The sequence below is a fragment of the Heterodontus francisci genome, chromosome 22 (assembly GCF_036365525.1).
Source record: "Heterodontus francisci isolate sHetFra1 chromosome 22, sHetFra1.hap1, whole genome shotgun sequence".
NCBI lineage: Eukaryota > Metazoa > Chordata > Chondrichthyes > Heterodontiformes > Heterodontidae > Heterodontus > Heterodontus francisci.
The window spans coordinates 67,220,728-67,242,158 of record NC_090392.1 but is presented as its reverse complement, the minus strand read 5'-3'; the positions used below and the strand labels follow the sequence as shown (position 1 = coordinate 67,242,158).

Sequence of the window (21,431 nt, the reverse complement as noted above, 5' to 3'; positions counted from 1 at the left end):
CATGCCAATCTTTTTAATGGCAGAACATGAGTACATAATGTTAATTATGGGACAATTTTCTTTATTATTATCTGAAAAGATAGGCCTAATTTTATTTAGCAATAAATTGCATCCTCGCAGACTGTCTGTAACTTCAAAAGAAACTTTTTTGAAAACTATTTCCTTTCAACAGTTTTGTTTTCATTGTGCAGTCTTGAATTTACCATTGATTTTTTTTCTCTTTCCAAAATGCACTGTAAAACCAGCCCAAAGGCTTAGCCTGTAAAGATGAAGGCCTTTCAGTTCCAAAATATGAACAAACAATAGTATTTGAGTTAGTAGCCTTGTTTACAAAAAACATGTATTTAGCCCATATCTGACCTTTGTTGTGGTTACATTTATGTCGAGTACAAACCGGTTAATGGAGCTGGTGATGCATGTACATTAGGAACCAGTAGTTATGTGGATAGCCCATGTCAATTCGACATCCTTCAGCCAAAGTAAGCAACAAGTGTTGAAGCTTTTTAATCATGTTGCCAAACAATACAGTTCGACTTCGTGCTTTTATTAATTTACAGAGGAAGTCTTCAGTCAAGAAAAGATGGGCAAAAAATTATTAGCTGTCAGAAATTAACCCTAATGAAATTAACGCTAACATTTCTGCACTCAATCATCGGCAGTAATTTGAAATCCAGAACTGCAAAAAGTTAGAAAAGTAATCACATGATGATCTTTATACTATTGTCTTTGGGAGCCATGTAAAGAGCCTGCTATAAAAATGAAACTCAATAGCTTTTAATGGATTCTTGGATTATTAGGGAACCATTCACAATACAAATTACTTGAGATGGAATTCTAAAGGAGATTGAGATACTTTTTTCATCTCTTTTTCAGTTCTGTTTTTTTCTTGTAACTTGCTTAATATGGACTATTCACTACAATAACAAGGTACTTTCAGCAGAAATATTTTAAGCCCAATGCCATGTCTGAAATAATATTGCCTAAGGTTTCATTGGATGGCAGAGGTTTTTGATAATCATCATAGGTTTAACCAACTTTATTCTGAGATCAGAATGAAAGAAGTGATAACAACATGAGCCACAGCTCTATCAATTGCTGGATTCCATCTACGAAAAGGAAAAGTTTTGGCATGTTTCTGCATTCCAACAGGTCAGTCCAACATTAAACCATGTCCTAGACTCCTTTGGTGGCTCAGTGGGCTTATCTAAAATCACTGTGCCATACAAGCCATGAAAGTCACAGATTAAATCTCCATTCTGCTGAGTTAGTTGAAAAATTGTTCAGAGTTTCTGTTCTTAATTGCAAATCAGTAACTCCAGCTGTAAGTAAGCGAGTATGACCATTAGATGAAGGTAGGTGACAGAATCAGATTTAGCTGTGTTGTAGTAGTCTGACTTGCTGACACTCACTGCCACTTATCCTGGAGAAAGAAGGATGATTTGGATGAGAGCACCCAGCATCTATGGAACTATAACCCATTGAAGAGTGGATGGGAGCTGAATTTTCCCATTCATCACTGACTCTTTGCTCAGTTCAGTAACACATTTATAGGTCTTAATAATCTGATCATGTTTTGTTGCCAGTTTAGCAATATTGGGCTGAAATTTCCTGTTGGCTTTGAGATCCCGGCATCAGGACCAAAAAGGGGACCGAGCCTGCGCTTGCTGGCAGCGACACCTGCACACTATCTTCCTGGAGGCGGTCTCCTAATTGGCCACCTCCGCTTTTGCTGATCAACTAAGGATGGCGGACGGGCTGTCTATACTGAAGGCCCAATCAAAGGGCCAGCAGCTCCGGAGCCTTGGCAGCCCCTCCGGGAGAGGTGAGCACTACTAACGCAGTTGGGGACCACTGGCTTTGGTGGCTTCGGCTTACACAACAGTGCAGCAATTCAGCAATTAACAAGATTGAGGCTGGAGGTCCATCGGGATCGGCCGTGATCGCAACCTTTTGTGCTCAAGGCCCCATTGATGGGTCAAGGAGCCTCCAGTTCTGATGGCCACCTCCTTTGAATGCAAAGTGCTGGGGAGATCGCAAAGTCACCCCTTTTGGGGTCTCAATCACCTTAATTGGCTCCCAGCCTCTGGGATGCTTGCCTGACAGTGGGAGTGCGTCATGCAGCTGTCCCAACACGGCTGTCCGCTATATTCCTGCACCTGCCCCACTTGCCTCCAAACACGACTCCATGGGCTGGGAAAATCCAGCCCACTGTGTTTTTATAATGTGAGATTTATTGCAGTATTAGTGTTGAGTTACTCGGTTTCCTGAACACTGAGCCAATTACATATAACTACAATTGGTTCAAATTTGTTATAGAATCTACGTATCACTTTACACTTAAGCACTTTCTAATCGTTAAATTCATTATTGAGCTTAGAACTGTTTTTAATGTTTAGGGAAAGGCATTGCTCTACTACATATATTGGTGTCATAATTTTAAACAAAGCTTTTTACTTCATTTGCTCACTTTTTATGCAGAGCTTGCCCACAGAACACCAGTCTGTAAAATGTCATTGATTGGCTAAATGCAGATTGTGGTCAGGAAAGCATTAACAGCCATTGGAAAATACTTTTTGTAGCAGTAATGGTTTTCACATGTGTCTGTTTCAGATACCTCTGTAGCATTTTAAAATGTAATCAGGTTGCCTTTGTGCACTGCTCTATTAGCCAATCCTAGGATACAATAAATTACACCAAAATCAATATGTTATTCCAGCTGTAACGCGTTCTTCTCATATGGCATTTAAAGACTTACAAACAGGTGGATGTTTCATTCCATATGATGGGGATTGCTTTCCATACAGTACCAACAGCAGCAAAGAGTTTTAAATCTCACTGGTGGTATAAAGGCTATTTTCTCTTGTATGAGGGGTGTGTTGACAGAATACTGTCGCTAGCATTGTTGGACTTGACTGTGTTGACAATTGTTTTGCTGAAAATTCCAAAATAGACGACATTTGAAGGGCAGGGACGCTAGTACTTGCTGGCAATGAGGAAGAGTGAGAGCTTTACGAGACATATATCAAATCATGGTGCACTGAGCATCACATCACATCACATAAAGAAACAGATTGAGACCTCCTTATACATGCACAGTTAATATATATGGAGGTCTCAATCTGTTTCTTTATGTAATGTGATGCTTACATTACATTCTTGTTGCTTGTGTTTGAATATCTTGAACAATATATTGTTTTCATCATGGAATCCAGCAGGGAGCTGATAAAAGCCACGGGTAAGAGTACAAACTGTTCCTCCATCTATATATAATATTTTTAAAATTACATGTCTCCTACTTGGCAAGTGACTTTTTTTTGTTGAATTGGTTTATGTTCCCTGATTGGCGACCTGCCAGTTTGGGCCTGTGCTCACACATTCTACCATCCTGATAATGTTTGATATGCCAACAGTCTGAAGATGCACTAAGGATAACGTTTGTCACCTGACCGCCCCATTTTTCAGCAGAATGTGGAGGTAACAGGAAACAAATTGGAATAAAAAATTGACAGCATGTCACTGCATAATGTGACATTTAATTTAACTTAAGCTGCCGCAGAGCTTCTGGAAACACTTAGGAACTGAATACATTTAAATTTGAGACCAGTGGCACAATTGGAGCTAGACTCCATTTTTGTGTGACTCAGCACTGCCCTGCTACTTCTTAAAGTTGCTAGAAATTATGGGCAGTACAGGGTGGGAAACAACTAGTTTCACCATTATTTAAAGGTGCATTCATCTGCTATCATTTAAATCACTGTAAACATTTGACAGACATATTGCTTGTATATCTTTGCCATTTATGGGTGCAGAATCTCTGTTTTTTGTCATAGTGGCTGGACTACCCTGAGGAAGCTTTAAGTGGGAATTGGTAACACTCTTTCTGAAAATGGGAATCCTTTTGACTATTCCATTCTGGCTAGAGGAAGAGGAGCAGCAGCAACAATGGCAGCACCTCATAGAGCTGCAGCTGCAGGGAGACCACAGAGGAGGAGAAAAGCCCACAGAAATCCTTATTCTCCCAAGTGGGAATATTGGACCAGCGTTGTGGAAGTAGTGGGAGTAGCAGTGTAGAAGGAGGCTGTGCCACATCCTGCAACAAGACTTTCAATACACTGCCACTATTAGCACTGAATTGCTAGTTGCAGTCAAAATTACGATGGCTGTCAACTTCTTAGCCTCTGATTCCTTCCAGGCTGCAACAGGAGATATTAACAGCTCTGTTAGTTAGCTGTTCATTCTTGTATTAATTGTTAACTGATGCCATGTTTTCTAAATCAAACACTTTTATCACTTTCCCCATTGAAAACTGGAAACAGCAGGATAGAACTTTGGGATTCGGCTGATTGAAGGCTTTCCCCTATGTCAGGGGCTTCATTGCTGTACAGGTTCCTGCCTTCATGCAGTGCAAGGGATTGCTTTCCATTAATGCACAACTGATATGTGATCACCAGCAGCGCATTGTGCCTGCTATCTTGCCAGCGGCCATGATACTTTTCTGCCGTAGACCCACTGCCGGATGAATGCGACACATCAAAGTCAACTCATTACCTTTCTAATCTTGGTAGAAAGCGGAAGTACTTTGTACTAATCGGACTTGCTTTTTTTCTATTTTAAGTGCAAGTTCAATTGCATAACATGTATAACTGATAGGTATTTGTGTGAGAATGACTGAAAAGTTTATTTAACTTTTTGTTTCGGTTTATTTGTGCCTGGGGCGATTGATCACTTATTAGTTGATTAATATCATGCATATGTTTTCTAGAGCATTGGCTCATAATATATCTTCTGTTTACAGGTGGCTTGAGGTCCAGATTGTTAATCTGACATGTACTCAACACTGGGTTGTGTACCTCAAGCTTTTACAGGAAGCTATCTGGCCTGGAGGAACCTTACCTAAATGGCCAAAGCCAGTCAGAACTCAAGAGCAGAAAGAACAGACCCAGGAAATGGCCTTCCAATGTCTAATGAAGATGCTGCCAGGTTAATATATTTTTATCTTAAGTAATTGCAAGGGCTAAATGCCATACTATCTCACGACAGGGAATGAATTTTCTTTAATTAAAACTGCATTCCAGCATCTTTTTTATTTCAGACTTCCAGCAGTGTTTTGCTTTTGAATTAATTCCTTTTACTTGTCTGAAATCAGGTAGATCTGCTTGGCATGTGTTTGTAAGAAGGAATAGTATGTTATGAAGGAAATATTGAATATGTTCAGTAATAGGAAAGGAAATACTAGGGAATACTCATTGTCCAAGATGCTCCTGGTAGAGTTTTCTTCCGCTTTAAATTGTGTAAGTTGAATGGTGAAATATAATTTTGTCCTTCATATCAGAAAAAACTCTCTCCAGACCTTATAGGATGATTGCATTTATGCTAAGCAATGGTAGATTAACTAACAAGAATATTGAAGGTAAAATTCAACGGTGGAATACCTAATCGATAGTAAATAATTAAAATCCAATAGAGCATTACAAAAGCCATAGTTGCAGCACAAGGATATGATCCTCTGTCAATGTGGTCTGTTTTGCTCTTTTCATGTATTTTATGCCCTCCATATAGTGATACACACAGCCAAATAAACAACATAAATGAAGATAAATGTCGACAATGAGTTCATGGTTAAATCCAGGTTAGCACCGCTACTGACATTCAAGAGTACCGCTCAGTTTTTTTGAAGATTGGTAATGTGTTAATGGAAATGTTGAATGTTATTTTGTTTTAAATTTTGTAGTGGCTACTTATCATTCTGTAGGCTCATGAAATGAAATATGTTCCACATCATGATCATTGTCTAAGTAGTAAAGTAAGCATTGTTAATATGAGTATGTAATTTAATTACCCACTGAGTTATTTTACATTTGTGAAGAGCAAAGAGTGATTCATGCATGTGAAATATGCTTTCGTTTGAAGAATAGGTATCCTTTTTTCTTCATTCTTGGGATGAGAGTGCACTGGCAAAGCCAGCATTTAGTGCCCAACCCTAATTGACCTTGAGAAGGTAGTTGTGAGCCACTGCCTTGAACTACTGCAGTCCATTTGGTGTATTGGCAACTCCTCAAATACTGAAGCAGTCCGTGAAGCATTCGCGACTCCTCAAATACTGAAGCAGTCCGTATAGAAATGCAGCAAGACCCGGACAATCCAGGCTTGGGCTGATAAGTGGCAGGTAACATTTGCGCCACACAAGTGCCAGGCAATGACCATCTCCAACAAGAGAGAATCTAACCATCTCCCCTTGACATTCAGTGGCATTACATTGCTGAATCCCCCACTATCAACATCCTAGGGGATACCATTGACCAGAAACTGAACTGGAGTAGCCACATAAATACCGTGGCTACAAGAGCAGGTCAGAGGCTAGGAATCCGATGGCGAGTAACTCACCTCCTGTCTCCCCAAAGCCTGTCCACAAGGCACAAGTCAGGAGTGTGATGGAATACTCTCTACTTTCCTGGATGGGTGCAGCTCCAACAAAACTCAAGAAGCTCGACACCATCCAGGACAAAGCAGCCCACTTGATTGGCACACCATCCACAAACATTCACTCCCTCCACCACCAACGCACAGTGGCAGCAGTGTGTACCATCTACAAGATACACTGCAGCAACGCACCAAGGCTCCTTAGACAGCACCTTCCAAACCCGCGACCTCTACCACCTCAAAGGACATGAGCAGCAGATGCATGGGAACATCACCACGTGCACGTTCCCATCCAAGTCACACACCATCCTGACTTGGAACTATATCGCCCTTCCTTCACTGTCGCTGGGTCAAAATCCTGGAGCTCCCTTCCAAACAGCACTGTGGGTGTACCTACCTCACATGGACTGCAGCGGTTCAAGAAGGCAGCTCATCACCACCTTTTCAAGGGCAATTAGGGATGGGCAATAAATGCTGGCATAGCCAGTGACGCCCACATCCAATGAATGAATTAAAAAAAAGATACCTCCACAGTGATATTGGGGAGGGAGTTCCAGGATTTTGACCCAGCGACACTGAAGGAAGGGCGATATATTTCCAAGTCAGGATGGTGTGTAATTTCAAGGGAAACTTGCAGGTGATGGTGTTACCATGTGTCTGCTGCCCTTGTTCTTCTAGGTAGTAGAGGTCACAGGTTTGGAAAGTGAATTGCTGCAATACATCACTATAGCTGCTTGTGTAAATCAAATGACAATTAAGTGTATGATTATAACATATTTTTGTTTGTCTTGTGTTTTTGAGTTTGGTAGATTTGAATATTTATTAAGTGGTTTATTGATAACCTCATGAACATAACTGGCATGGAGGAACTACTGATGCAGTTGGGGGGAGTGGAGTGTGGCAGGTAGAAGATATAGTCTTAGTAAAAATGCAGTATATTAACGCGGAGTACTTTAAAATTATGCTGTGCTTAATAATTCATTGAGCCTTTAATACTGCCAAACCTCTATCAGCACTTATTAAACCACATAATATTTACAAAACGTTAAGAGAAAACATAACTTTTAACATTTTGAGGGTTTCTTTCAAAAAAGAGAACTCAACAATGAACTCTGTATTTAAGAATGTGATTAAAAATTCTGCTTAATACTCGGATGTCACTGGTAATGGAGAATTTTCACCATTCTTTCACTTGTACAGAAGTCTGAAATAGCTAACTGATGGCTGCAGCAGTTGTTAATTGCTGGGAACACTAGCTAGCTGTCCACAATATAAATCGAATAGGATAACTAAGTTAACTCTATCCTCTTTGGGTAATGTATAGCGATTGTTTTCTGATCTTTAAAATGTTAATTGTTATATATTTTGTTACTGGTTGAAGTATTTAAATTCAGGCTTGCTTTATTAACTCGGTACATCACATGCTGCAACCCATCCATCAAAACAACAGCCAAGATGCACTTTTATGGTTACGTTCATATCTCTTTTCTGGTTTCTAAAACTCTCCAGTTGTGTAAACCATTTACACTTTGGCATTGGGAATATGCTTTGCCTCATTTAACTGTATAGAGACTTTTGCAATTTAATAAAACATTAGTTGAGTTCTAAACACTGTTTATCATTTGTTTTGGACTGTTTACTTCTCAAAATCTGATGGACTAAATATTTTATTTAAGGGCAAAAAGCATAAGCTCTTTTGTAACAATTTTTTCAACTTATTGGTTTACTTTTCAAGGTTTAAAGTGTTTAAACTTAAGGATTGCTCTCATGAATACTGGTCCTTACGCAATGCTCTTGACCTAATAATTACGCTCACTTTTTGTTTTCCAATAATGTTATTTTATCCAGATGTCAGTGTTTTTGGCTCATAAGTGGTGGATTTTTGTTAGGAAAAACAGAAGAAGGAAACTGCTTACATTTATATAGTGCCTTTCAAGTGCCAACCTTGGCTTAATGGTAGAACTCTCACCTTTGAATCATGAATCAAAGCCCCACTCCAGAGACCTGAGCACATAGTCGAGGCTGACAGTTCAGTGCAGCACTGATGGAGTGCTTCACTGTCAGAGATGCCATCTTCTGAATGAGATACTACATTGAGGCCCCACCTGCCCTCTCAGTGCCATGAAATCTTTTATGTCGAAGAAAAGCAGGGAATTTCTCTCCTGGGTCCTGGCCAACTTTTACACTCAACCAGTCAGGAAAGCAGATTATCAAGTCATTATCACATTGCTGTTTCTGTGACCTTGTTGTATGCAAATTGCCTGCTGCATTTACTGCATTACAATAGTGATTACACTTCACACATACTTCATTGGTTGTAAAGTGCTTTGGAACATCTTGAGGTCGTAAAAGGTGCTATATAAAAGCAAGTTATTTGTTTTTCTTTCTTTCTCTCACTCCCTCTCATGTCCCAAAAGTGCTTCACGGCAAATGAGTTATTTTTGAAGTGTAGTTGATGTTGTTATGTAGATAAATGCAGCAACTAATTTTATGTAGATAAATGCAGCAACTAATTTGCTCACAGGTCCCGCAAATAGTAATTACATCAATGGCTGGCTCATCTGTTTTGGTTATGTTGGTTGAAGAATAAATTGTCATGTAGACTCAATCTTTCCCAGTGGGATGATTTATCATTTTCACAGAGTAATTCAGGGAATGCTGTAGGAGGAGAGCGCTCTTGCTGCGTTATAAATTACTCTAATGGGCCAATCAAACAATGATGTTGACTGTGTTTGTGGATATGGTTTGAGATAAATTTCTTATCCCTGTTGAGAGAAGGCATCTTCTGCTATTGGAGTTATTATTGTTATGGATCTTTTAAAAATGAGATATACTAACAAAAAGCAAAAAAAAAACTCCCTCTAAATTTGAAACAAAAGCAGATAATTTCTGAAAATACACAGCAGGTCAGTTAGCAGGATCTGTCTTTTCTCTCCACAGATACTGACTGACCTGCTGTGAAATTCCACTATTTCATGGTTTTGTTTTCAAGTGTTAACACTTAGTGAAAACTCCTACAATTAACATACCAATGTATATGCCTGATGCTTAAAACTGTATAGGTTACTGCTGCTAAGGATTAACTTAGACCTATACTAACTGTCCTATAGTGATAAAAACAGAAAATGCTGGAAATACTCAGCAGCTCAGGCAGCATCTGTGGAAAGGTCATCAACCTGAAACGTTAACTCTGTTTTTCTTTCTCCACAGATGCTGCCTGAACATTTAGTATTTCCAGCATTTTCTGTTTTTATTTCAGATTTCCAGCATCCACAGTATTTGGCTTTTGTAACTGTCTCATAGTCTTTGCGATGATTTAATAGTACAAGTAGTAAACTTTCACTTCAGGTATCCACAAAATCCATTGATGTGACTTATTTTCCTTTAAGTGATGCCAAACCAAATGTTTTTATGAAGCTCCTATTACTGGGCGTGTTTGCCAAAATGTTCACATTGCTGTAATAACAAAATATATTTTCTGAAGTGATGTCTGCTTTTATTTCTCTGAACGTTTGGCTATTAATTTGCCACGGTCGGCAGTACATCAGAGCATTGACAGTCTGCATTTGATTAATGACAATTTTTGTTTTTTGCTATGTTTTTAAAAAACATTACTGTTATATATCCTTTCTTAGATTTTTTTTTTAAATCTCCCAATCTGCAAAAATAGTTAAGAACATACTTGGGTGCTGAGTGTTCTGTATGAGGTGTGGAAGAAGGGAAACAAAGTATTGTAAAATAGCATCTGTATGTTTGCAAATAATCGTGCTTGAAAATGCATAAGGAAAGTGCAAGTCTTTGAAATAGCAAAAAAAGTTCTGCAGAACCTTCACAGCTCATAATCTGTGATATTTTGTAAGTTTGTCTTAGAGTCAACAGCACTGTTAACACAGGCCTGTCAAGTCTAACACATTACGAGTCCAATTTTGATCTATTTTTCCATTAAAAAGGGACAGAGTTCAGTTTATTTCATTGGGTTTGTAATCCGCTGCATTCCTTTTGATCATCAAAACCTCATTTCTGGCCTTTCATTCGTGTTCGTAGTTCTAGCTGGTGGTCTGGTATACTACTGTGTGAAAACAGCATCTGGTTTGCGAACAATACTGTGCCATAATTTCATTCGTACTTTTTTCACTTGCTGCCTAATTTATTGTCATGGTGTTTTGTTGATGACTGACCTCACAGTCAAAGGTTTAACCAGTTGGGACTGGGAATCCTTTCCCAACTCTGAAGTTTTACCCTCTTACCACAAAACCTGATTTGGTGCAGTGCCTTTGCTGAGTAACTGAAAATGTAAGTTTTAAATCGCTCAAGGCTTGCGGTTTTTACATGATGAAATTTCTAACATTAAGATCCATCCCCTTCACTATGGCATAATCTTAATTCAACACCATAACATCATTTTTTGCAATGGCACTGCGTATATTTAAAATATAGTGGAATGTTGCCCAGCTCACTGGACCATAAATTCTAGGGCAGAACATTTTGTTGGTGATATTTTTGAGTTCATCATAGAGCCTAAAGCTAAATAAAACATTTTAAGTTCATTTACATGTCCGCTTAAGATTTGTTTTGCTATTTGAATAGGAAATCTAACATTTCCTGTACCACAGTATTTTCATTTTAACAAGAAACCAACTCTGAGTCACAGGGTTATGGGTTCAACCCTACTTTCAGGACTTGAAAATGTAATCTTGGCTGATACTTCAGTACAGTTTTGAGGGAACGCTACATCGTTGGAGGTGTAGCCTTTTGGATAAGGAGTTAAGCTAAGGCCCATTTGCTTGTTCAGGTGGATCTCGTGGCACTGCTGGAAGGAGAGCAGGGGACTTCACCGGTGTCCTGACCAATATTTATCTCTGAAGCGACACCACCAAAATCAGATTAACCGATCATTTATTTCATTGCTCTTTCTGGGGCATTGCAAAAAAATTGCTATAAAGCCCTTCGGGACACCCTGGGCACCTGATCGACACTGTATGAATGCAATTCATTTATACTTAACCTTTATGAGAACATTTAGGGAACAATGATCATTGTATCATAAGGTTTAGATTAGCTATAGAAAAGGACAAGAAGCAATTTAGAGTAAAAATATTTAATTGGAGGAGGGCCAATTTCAGTGAGTTGAGAATGATCTGTCCTGGATAAATTATATTCAAAGATTGGTAGGCAAAACTGTAACGGAGCAATGGTCTGCCTTTAGAGAGGAGATGGTTTGGGTACAGTCGAGGTGCATTTCCATGAGGAATAAAAGAAGGACAATCAAAGCCAGCGCTCTCTGGATTACAAAAGAGATAGAGAATAAGATGGAGGAGAAAAAGGGGATATATGACAGATGTCAGGTTGATCATACAAGTGAGAACAAGGCTGAATATAGAAAGTTTGGAGGGGAAATGAAAAAGATACATAAAAGGCAAAACGTCTTCTATAGGCATATAAATAGTAAAAAGGTAGTAAGAGGAACAGTGGGGTCAATTAGGGACCAAAAAGGGGATCTACATATGGAGGCAGAGGACATGGCTGAGGTACTAAGTGAGTACTTTGCATCTGTCTTTAGGAAGGAATAAGATGCTGCTGAAGTCATAGTGAAAGAGGAGATAGTTGAGATACTGGATGGGCTAAAGATTGATAAAGAGGAGGTATTAGAAAGACTGGCTGTACTTAAAGTTGATAAACAACCAGGTCGGATGGGATGCTAGTATTATACCCTTGTTCAAAAAAGGATGTAAGGATAAGCCCAGCAACTACAGGCCAGTCAGTTTAACTGACTGATTTGAGAAATGATAAACCAGGACAAAATTAACAGTCACTTGGACAAGTTTAGATTAGTTAAGGAAAGCCAGTATGATTTGTTAAAGGTAAATCATGTTTAATTAACTTGATTGAGTTTTTTGATGAGGTACAGTGGCGCAGTGGTTAGCACCGCAGCCTCACAACTCCAGCGACCCGGGTTCAATTCTGGGTACTGCCTGTGTGGAGTTTGCAAGTTCTCCCTGTGTCTGCGTGGGTTTCTTCCGGGTGCTCCGGTTTCCTCCCACCTGCCAAAGACTTGCAGGTTGATAGGTAAATTGGCCATTATAAATTGCCCCTAGTATAGGTAGGTGGTAGGGAAATATAGGGACAGGTGGGGATGTGGTAGGAATATGGAATTAATGTAGGATTAGTATAAATGGGTGGTTGATGGTCGGCACAGACTCGGTGGGCCGAAGGGCCTGTTTCAGTGCTGTATCTCTAAATAAAATAAATAAATAATATGGTTGACATCGTCCATATGGACTTTCAAAAGGCATTTAATAAAGTGCCACATAATAGGCTTGCCAGCAGAGTTGAAACCCATGGAATAAAAGGGACAGTGGCAGCTTGGATATGAAGTTAGCTGTGACAGGAAGTAGAGTAGTGAACGGTTGTTTTTCAGACTGGAGGAAGGTATATAGTGGGGTTTTCCAGGGTCAGTATTCGGACCATTGCTTTTCTTGATCTATGTTAATGACTTAGACTTAGCTGTACAGCGCACAATTTCAAAATTTGCAGATAACCAAAAACGTGGAAGAATTGTGAGGAGGATAGTGATAGACTTCAAGAGGCCATCGATGGGCTGGTGGAATGGGAGGATACATGGCAGATGAAATTTAATGCAGAGAAGTGTGAAGTGATGCATTTTGGGAGGAAGAACAAGAAGAGGCAATATAAAGGGCACAATTCTAAAGGGGGCGCAGAAGACTTGTGGGGTGTATGTGCATCAAATCGTTGAAGGTTGCAGGGCAGGTTGAGAAAGCGGTTAATAAGGCACACAGGATCCTGGGCTTTATAAATTGTTGCGTAGAGTTCAAAAACAAGGAGGTTATGATGAACCTTTATAAAACACTGCTTCAGCCTCAACTGGAGTTTGTATCCAATTCTGGGCACCACATTTTAGGAAGGATGTGAAGGCGTTAGAGAGGTTGCAGAAAAGATTTACGAGAATGGTTCCAGGGATGAGGGACTTCTGTTAATGGATAGATTGGAGAAGCTGGGACTGTTCTCCTTAGAGAAGAAAAGGTTGACAGGGATTTGATAGAGTTGTTCAAAATCATGAAGGGTCTAGACGGAGTAGATAGGGAGAAACTGTTCCCATTGGCGGAAGGGTTAGGACCAGAGGACACAGATTTAAGATAATCGGCAAAAGAACCAAAGGCGATAGGAGGAAAAACATTTTTACATGGCAAGTGATTATGCACTGCCTGAGAGGCTGGTGGAGGCAGATTCAGTTGTGGCTTTCAAAAGGGAGTTGGATAAGCACATGAAGGGGGTCAAATTGCGGCTCCACGGGGAAAGGCCGGGGAGTGGGACTAGCTAAATTGCTCTTGCAGAGAGCTGGCATCAACTTGACAGACTGAATGGTCTCCTGCTTTGCTGTAACCATTCTATGCTTCATTCTATGAGAAGCTAAATGCCTTAAAATAGATGAAGCAATATACAAAATCCCATGTAAGTAAGAAACTGTAGCAATGGTACATAACGAACATAGTGCATTTGGTGCCGTAGGTTTGCGATAATTACATTTTTAAGAAAATGTCCAGTTGTGTTGTTATGTATCTACTGTTGTTTTTTCTGAATATCACCCTGTGATTTTGCAGCAAGATTCCAGTAGTAAATAACTAGAAATACTGCTCTGGCAGTACAAGGGTGTGACTAACAACTTTGTTTTTTTCCCCTTCTGATGAACTGTTGTTTTATGACTGGCAGTATTTTTGAACATTCTTTCTAATTTGCTCATAACCTTTACTGAACTGAGGGATTAACATTTTCACGGACTAGAAATGGCAGTGTTTCATCTGACAAATTACAGTGGAAATTACAGTTATTGAGATTTGAATAAATATTCCACCCTATAATTTAAGGTGTTCCAAACCATGACAGTTACAGCACATAAAGAGGAGATAGAATTCTAAACAAAGGAATGCTTCTAATTGATACTTCCCTTGTTCTTTGTGTGATTTTGAAGCTGCTTTGGGATCGCATGTAGATGTTTGCATGAAATCCGGCTGAGAAGTATATCATCACTGACTTTAAGAAAAATGAGAAGCATTGGGTACACTGAGTATTGTGAAATTAGACGTGATTACTGTAGATATACAAGTTTGCCATAGATTACAGCATTGACATGACATTTGACATTTTCAAGCACAGAATTGATATCCTTTCACGACTTTCTCTCTGAGGTGGTTATCCAACACTATGGCCACTGATGCTCTATTTTATATTTCAGTATTTCTAATGCAGAAAAAGCACCTCTTTTTCATTCCAGTGCTTAGCTAACCAACATCTGGTTACTGCTGCATGCAGGAAGCTGCTTTGCACCTGCTTTGTGCAGCTGTAGAAGGTGTGGGTGAAAGCCATCTGTTTTGCTGGTCCAATTCGTGTTCAGTGGCACAAGTGCCCCTATATATTTTGAGTTTGCAATCAATATAGAGGTGCTGTTGGCAGTAACCGGGAAATGTAAATGGGCTTTCAATATGTGCAACAATTCTTAACTTCTATCGATGGTCTTGCTGTTGGTGCCCTTGAAAGAAATCCGACTGTCTGCAGAAATTAGTAGCTCTAAAGTATTTCCTTTGTGTGCTTGTGTTTATTTCTTTTAAACAAATGCTTGGAATCTCACTGGAAGGGCCATCTGGTAGGTAGAAACAAATCTGATATTTTGGGTAGCTGAATTGGCGTGTGAAGGTGCAATGATGTCATCTCTGAAACAGCTTGAGTTCTTTCAGCCACTTCATACCATCCATCCTGGTGACTGCTCCCATTTAGTACAAGTACAAGTTTATCTGTAAATACTGAATGTTCTCAAGATTATTAGTCACAGTGTTTTCGAAATTCTATGGAAAAAATTGATGGATCCATCAGCTTTTGAATATCTTTTTGTTCGTATTAAAATTTATTAGCACAGGAAGAGAAGTTTTACAAGAGTTAAGTTCTGAAAGTTTATGTGTATGAAAGTCTCAGATCATGAGGCCCAGAACCGTGAAGAATCTTTGCCAATCATGCATTTGCTTTCGCTGAAAGATCACCAACATTTTAATAGATGTTTTCTTTGGAGTAACAGTAGCCTAATTAAGGTCCAGTTACATGTCTTTTGATTATAACCCTTTTCTATTATGTTTCAACAGCTCTGGTTCCTGAAATTCTTGGTGAGGAGGGTTATAAGATAAGTTGGCAGCTAGTGCTGGAGTCTCTGCAAGATCCTTTGATAAACAGGTTGGTCCAATACAGAATTCTGGCTTTGGAGTGCTCAGCTCTCCATGCAGCTGTAGGTAGGCACACAAAGGATTAAGTGTCCAGTTGGAATTGAAATGATCTGTAATGTTGCAGCCAACCCCCCATAAACCTGGGAGAAAAATTGCTCTAAATATGTTCCTTTTACATTTTTGTATTCTACAATGCAATTCCATCTATGTCTAATATTTAACAGGAATAATTCATCACCTTTGTGTAACCCTTTAGTGCCCGATTTGTGTGCATTTTTCACCAGTTGAAGTGCTCCCACGAAGTGCATCCCCCTTGACTAGAGTTTGAGGTGGAAGGCAGCTGAGCTTTCACGGAGGACACTTCAGATGGTCGTGCTGGGCGACCATAAGCAACTCAGGACCTTAAGAACCTGGCTACAGACTGCAACATCACAGCATGACCCAGGCAGTCCGGTCGAGTTTTCACTCTTTTGTCTTTGTCAGAGGGATTGCATTTATGAAGCACCTTTCAGTTAGCAGGACTTCTCAAAGCACTTCACAGCCAATTTTTTTTAATCACAAAGGCTAAGCAAACACACCAGCCAATTTGAGCACAGTTAGAATTCATGAATAGCAAATGAGATAACGGTAGTGTAAATCTGTTTCAGTGTTGTTGGTAAAGGATTGATTATTGACAGGACATGAAGAAAATGTCTTAGCCACGTCAATGATTCAGCAATGCCTCAGTTTGTCTACTCATCCAAAATACAACACATGTTCCTCTAAGATTTCTCAAATATGGAGTGTGCATGAAATGTAATATTTTACAGATAGATAAATGTTATTTTATTTCATATATTTTTGTATAATTACATATATATATGTGTGTGTATGTCATTTGTATGAAAAATGCCACGGCAGATCTACTAGTAATATATTTGTTTATGTAAATATATATGTATGCTTGTAATAGAAAGGCATCTACTGCTATGTCCAGACTGGCCAAGAGGGTGTTGGAAAATTGTGCACTGACACGGAACACAAAAGTCCGAGTGTTTCAAACCTGTGTCCTCAGTACCTTGCTCTACGGCAGCGAGGCCTGGACAACATGTCAGCCAAGAACGACATCTCAACGCATTCCATCTTCGCTGTCTCCAGAGAATCCTTGGCGTCAGGTGGCAGGACCGTATCTCCAATGCAGAAGTCCTCGAGGCAGCCAACATACCCAGCATATACAGCCTACTGAGCTAGCAGCGCTTGTGATGTCTTGGCCATGTTAGCTGCATGGAAGATGGCAGGATCCCCAAGGACATATTGTACAGCGAGCTCGTCACTGGTATCAGACCCACCGGCCGTCCATGTCTCCGCTTTAAAGGCGTTTGCAAACGCGACATGAAGTCCTGCGACATTGACCATAAGTCGTGGGAGTTGTTGCCAGCGATTGCCAGAGCTGGCAGACGGCTATAAAGGTGGGGCTGAAGAGAGGCGAGTCGAAGAGACTCAGCAGTTGGCAGGAAAAGAGACAGAAGTGTAAGGAGAGAGCCACTGTGTAACAGCCCTGACAACCAACTTCACCTGCAGCGCCTGTGGAAGAGTCTGTCACTCTAGAATTGGCCTTTCTAGCCACTCCAGGCGCTGCTGCACAAACCACTGACCACCTCTAGGGGCTTACCCATTGTCTCTCGAGACAAGGAGGTCAAAAAGGAATAGTGTTTAAATGATTAGTGCATCGAAAGAGGATTTTTTTTATTCATGAACAGAAAATCTGTTGTAAAGATGCATTTTGTTTTTTTAAAAAAGCATGCTTTAAAGGACAGCACCTACAGAGTGTGAAAAATAGCCCTTGTTTGTATATTTGGGCATCAATGTTTGAGACAAAATCAAACAACCTACAGTCACAGTCGCCAAACTGCAGTACTAACCAGTTTTGCAAAATCACAGTTTATTGAAGGGATTAAAAAAATAACAGTAGGATTTATTTTTACTCCTTGCAACAAAAGTCAAAAACAAAGTGATAAAAATAAGCGACAATGTAAAAGATCTTTAAGTTACTAGTCTTGTGGTTAGTGTTTCATGAAGTGTTAGAGCATTATCACCTTCAGGGAAAGAAAGGAAGAGGATGATGTCCAGGCAGCAAGTTTGCTTTTCCAGCAGTGGAAATAATTCTTCGAGCAGAGAGGTCCTAGAGGATATTTGATACAGTACCTGACAGCAGAGAGGAACTGCCACTGGATAAGGTTACTCTACAGAGAGCACTTAGATGATGTACTTCATCACTTGCCACAAGCCACCCACATTTTAGTAGAAGTCAAAATACAAAGTTACGCTTTCTGTCATTTTTGTTTTACTGTATCCTACCCAACACTAATAAGTGCTTAACCCCTCCAAATCACATTCTTTCGTCTGCTACCCCTTTTCAGTCTTTGATTAACCCAAAATCAAGCACTGTCATCTTGACAAAGTTTGGGAACATAATTTTGCTGTTAGGAGCAATGCAAATTAGAAAATTAGCTTTACACATAACATATTTGTCCCTAGCTTTATGAAATTTAGAATACCTCATAGGGATGGTGTTAGATTAACCAGTTTTAAAGATGTAGATTATTATACAAGTAAGTAAGGATTGATCTGTGTCTTTGGAACACCTCTCTTTTGTATTATCATTTATAGAGCTCCTCCATGTCAGGTGTATCAAGCCTATGTCCTCAGTACCTTGCTCTACGGCAGCGAGGCCTGGACAACGTATGTCAGCCAAGAGCGATGTCTCAATTCATTCCATCTTCGCTGCCTCCAGACAATTCTTGGCATCAAGTGGCAGGACTGTATCTCCAACGCAGAAGTCCTCGAGGCGGCCAATATCCCCAGCATATGCACCCTACTGAGCCAGCGGCACTTGAGATGGTTTGGCCATGTGAGCCGCATGGAAGATGGCAAGATCCCCAAGGACGCATTGTACAGCGAGCTCGTCACTGGTATCAGACCCACCGGCCGTCCATGTCTCCGCTTTAAAGACGTCTGCAAAAGAGACATGAAGTCCTGTGACATTGGCCACAAGTCGTGGGAGTCAGTTGCCAGTGATCGCCAGAGCTGGCGGGGCTAAAGAGTGGTGAGTCAAAGAGAATTAGCAGTTGGCAGGAAAAGAGACAGAAGCGCAAGGAGAGAGCCAACTGTGTAACAGCCCCGACAACCAATTTTATCTGCAGCGCCTGTGGAAGAGTCTGTCACTCTAGAATTGGCCTTTATAGCTACTCCAGGTGCTGCTTCACAAGCTACTGACCACCTCCAGGCGCTTACTCATTGTCTCTCGAGACAAGGAGGCCAAAGAAGAAGAAGAAGATGTCAGGTAGCCAGTACAGGGTGGTCATTAGCTGGGGGATAATCATTAGGGGTTCTGTCTCATTAGATTAGCAATTGGTTTCCTGATCTTGTATACCAAATATAAAGCAACTTGTTTCTAAAGGTACACTTTTATATTTTAGAGTGTAGGACTACTTAAAAATGTGTTTAATAAGCCGTTGCATTGTCTGGCCTCCAGTACAATGAATAAATGAGCTAGCATTTGCAGCAATGAAAATTGGGAAGGGCAAAACTTTATTTTGTGTAAGTTGCATCTTACCTAAGGTCTTTACATTAATTTTGGGTCATGTTAACAAAATCAGAGGGGTCAGAGAATTGTACAATACTTGTCAACTTCCCTCACTTGACAAATTATAATCATACAGACACTAGGCATGTACATGATTAGTTTTATATTGCAGGAATAATTCAGGAAAACCTGCGTAGAATTTATAATCATTTTAATACAGCACAAAATAATGGACCCAATTTTCATCTCTCTACTGCCCTGTTTTCCGGTGTAAATGGGATGGCAATAGCTTCCCATCTGAAACCCACCCACTGTGATGTTTCAACTTGCCACAATTTAGGAAGCGAGCACTCCTACTAGGAATAGGCAGGAGCTTCATTCAGGCAAATTGGGGTTTTAAGACGAAGAGTACCGGACCTGCCCACTAAAGGTGAAGATTAAGCCCAGTGCCTCTCTTTAGACATTAAAAAATAAGTGCTGAAGGAACCCATTCTAAGCTGTAATTTGGATCCAGTCAGCTTCAAATTGTATGAAATCTACTCTGTATATAAATCGAACCAAATGTTTGGTAGTGACATTGTCTACTTTGCCAATCCATATGAAACCATTGAAAGCTGCATTTAATTTTTTTTACAGTATTCTTGGCTACCAGTTGGTGCTATCAACAGTATGGGTGGAGTCTCATGGGACTGGAAAATAAGAGTGAGAGCCTTGCTTTGTAGCTCAATCTTCAAAAGCTGTTTTGCAGGATATATTTTTAAATAACCCTGAGCTTAATCAGACATTTTTAAAAGAAAAATCTCATGCATGCCAAAGTTCCTGGAGTCAAATGTAATTTTTAATTGGAAAATGAATACATATGACCTGTGTACATTTTATATTTTTAGAAAGAATGTGGTTAGAAATTAAATGTTCAATATGCTACACACATTTTCTAGCTCCAGTCATCTGCTAGATTGCAATTAAACAACACCAAGTTAATTATAAATGAGATTATGTTGCCTTATGTAGTGCTGTTGAGAGCATAGGCTCTTGAAGCTGGAATCATGCTTTTTAGGGTCCTTTCAAATAAAATCGATGGGGAAACATACCTAATCCATGCTATTCTGCAAGATCAGGCTGCAGTATTTCAAATTTTGATTATGGTTCAGTTCCCACCATTCCCCTTTATGTGTATCCAAACTACATTAGCTTATGCAAGAAATAGAAGAATTTTGTCTTCTTTGTTGGACCCTGGTCCAACTGGACCCTACTTAAATATCTCCAGTTAGGACTTAAATTTAGATTTTACAGAGAGCAGGACAATATCTCCGAAATCCATGGTAAAAACAGCATTAAGCACCTAGGAATCTTAAGGCTGCTTCTTCCTCCAGCCCACATATTTTTAGTCCCAGTCTTCTTCAAAGCAAGTCATGCTAGCCAAGGAAAATCTTCAGTCGGTGATGCTGTAATCTTCAGTATTGACAGGTTTGATGGAATCAATGGTTGCAAAGCTTGTTTTTGAGACCCTAAACTAGAATTGAAACAGAAACGGAAACAAAAACTTCAGGTTTCCAGGGAAACTGACATTGGTTAGAACCAGATAAAAGGAGACAGAGTCCTCCTTAGATCAGGCAGGAATGGAGTTCCGGCAAGCAGAAGAAAGTGAAGACTGAATCCAGGAGCTGTTTCTGTTAGTTAAAGTAGCCGACTAACCAGACCATACAGTGCACAGGTTGTCACTGAAGGACTCTGATAAAGGCAAGACACTATCAACACTGTCTTGAACAGAGCTGTGGAGGTTCTGGAGAAGTGTGCCTTGTGCTGAAGACCGCACCCGTAGAGTTCAGATAGAGAGGGAACTACTGTCGGAAGAAGAGCAGCAGCGAAATTCTTGAAGAAAGGAGCTGAAAATCTATCTGAGGAACTTCAGAGTTGTGAAGAATTGTGTGACTTAAATTTGGTGCCATGTATGCTGGGCAGACTGCCCAGTGACACCGTGAGACCCATCTCTGTTGTATCTGATAGTTAAGGTGTAATTTGTAACATATATAATTGACAGTGATCTGTCTGTAGCTTCATGTTTAATTTATGTTGATTTTGGTTTAAGTAAGTAAAATTTATAAAAGTGAAATCTTGTCCGTTTGGTTTGGTTTCCTAAATTGGAGTCAGTCGGTGGATTTGTTCTTTTGGTTTGTTGGTCTCCTCGGGATCATAACACAGTTGTTTTGAATTACATG

General features: G+C 39.9%; 1 protein-coding gene across 2 annotated transcripts in view; it reads left to right on the top strand.

Annotated features, from left to right (window-relative positions):
- Positions 1–21,431, top strand: part of snx19b (sorting nexin 19b) — a 188,514-nt gene that overhangs the window by 153,925 nt on the left and 13,158 nt on the right. Inside the window, exons 9-11 of one of the 2 annotated variants that reach the window (XM_068053944.1) lie at positions 4,796–4,980; positions 15,570–15,657; positions 18,297–18,741. In XM_068053944.1, coding sequence (XP_067910045.1) covers positions 4,796–4,980; positions 15,570–15,657; positions 18,297–18,726 — 703 coding nt within the window. In that variant the 3' untranslated portion in view covers positions 18,727–18,741. Of the gene's footprint in view, positions 1–4,795; positions 4,981–15,569; positions 15,658–18,296; positions 18,742–21,431 lie in introns of those variants that run through there. The other variant, XM_068053945.1, reaches the window with a different exon arrangement.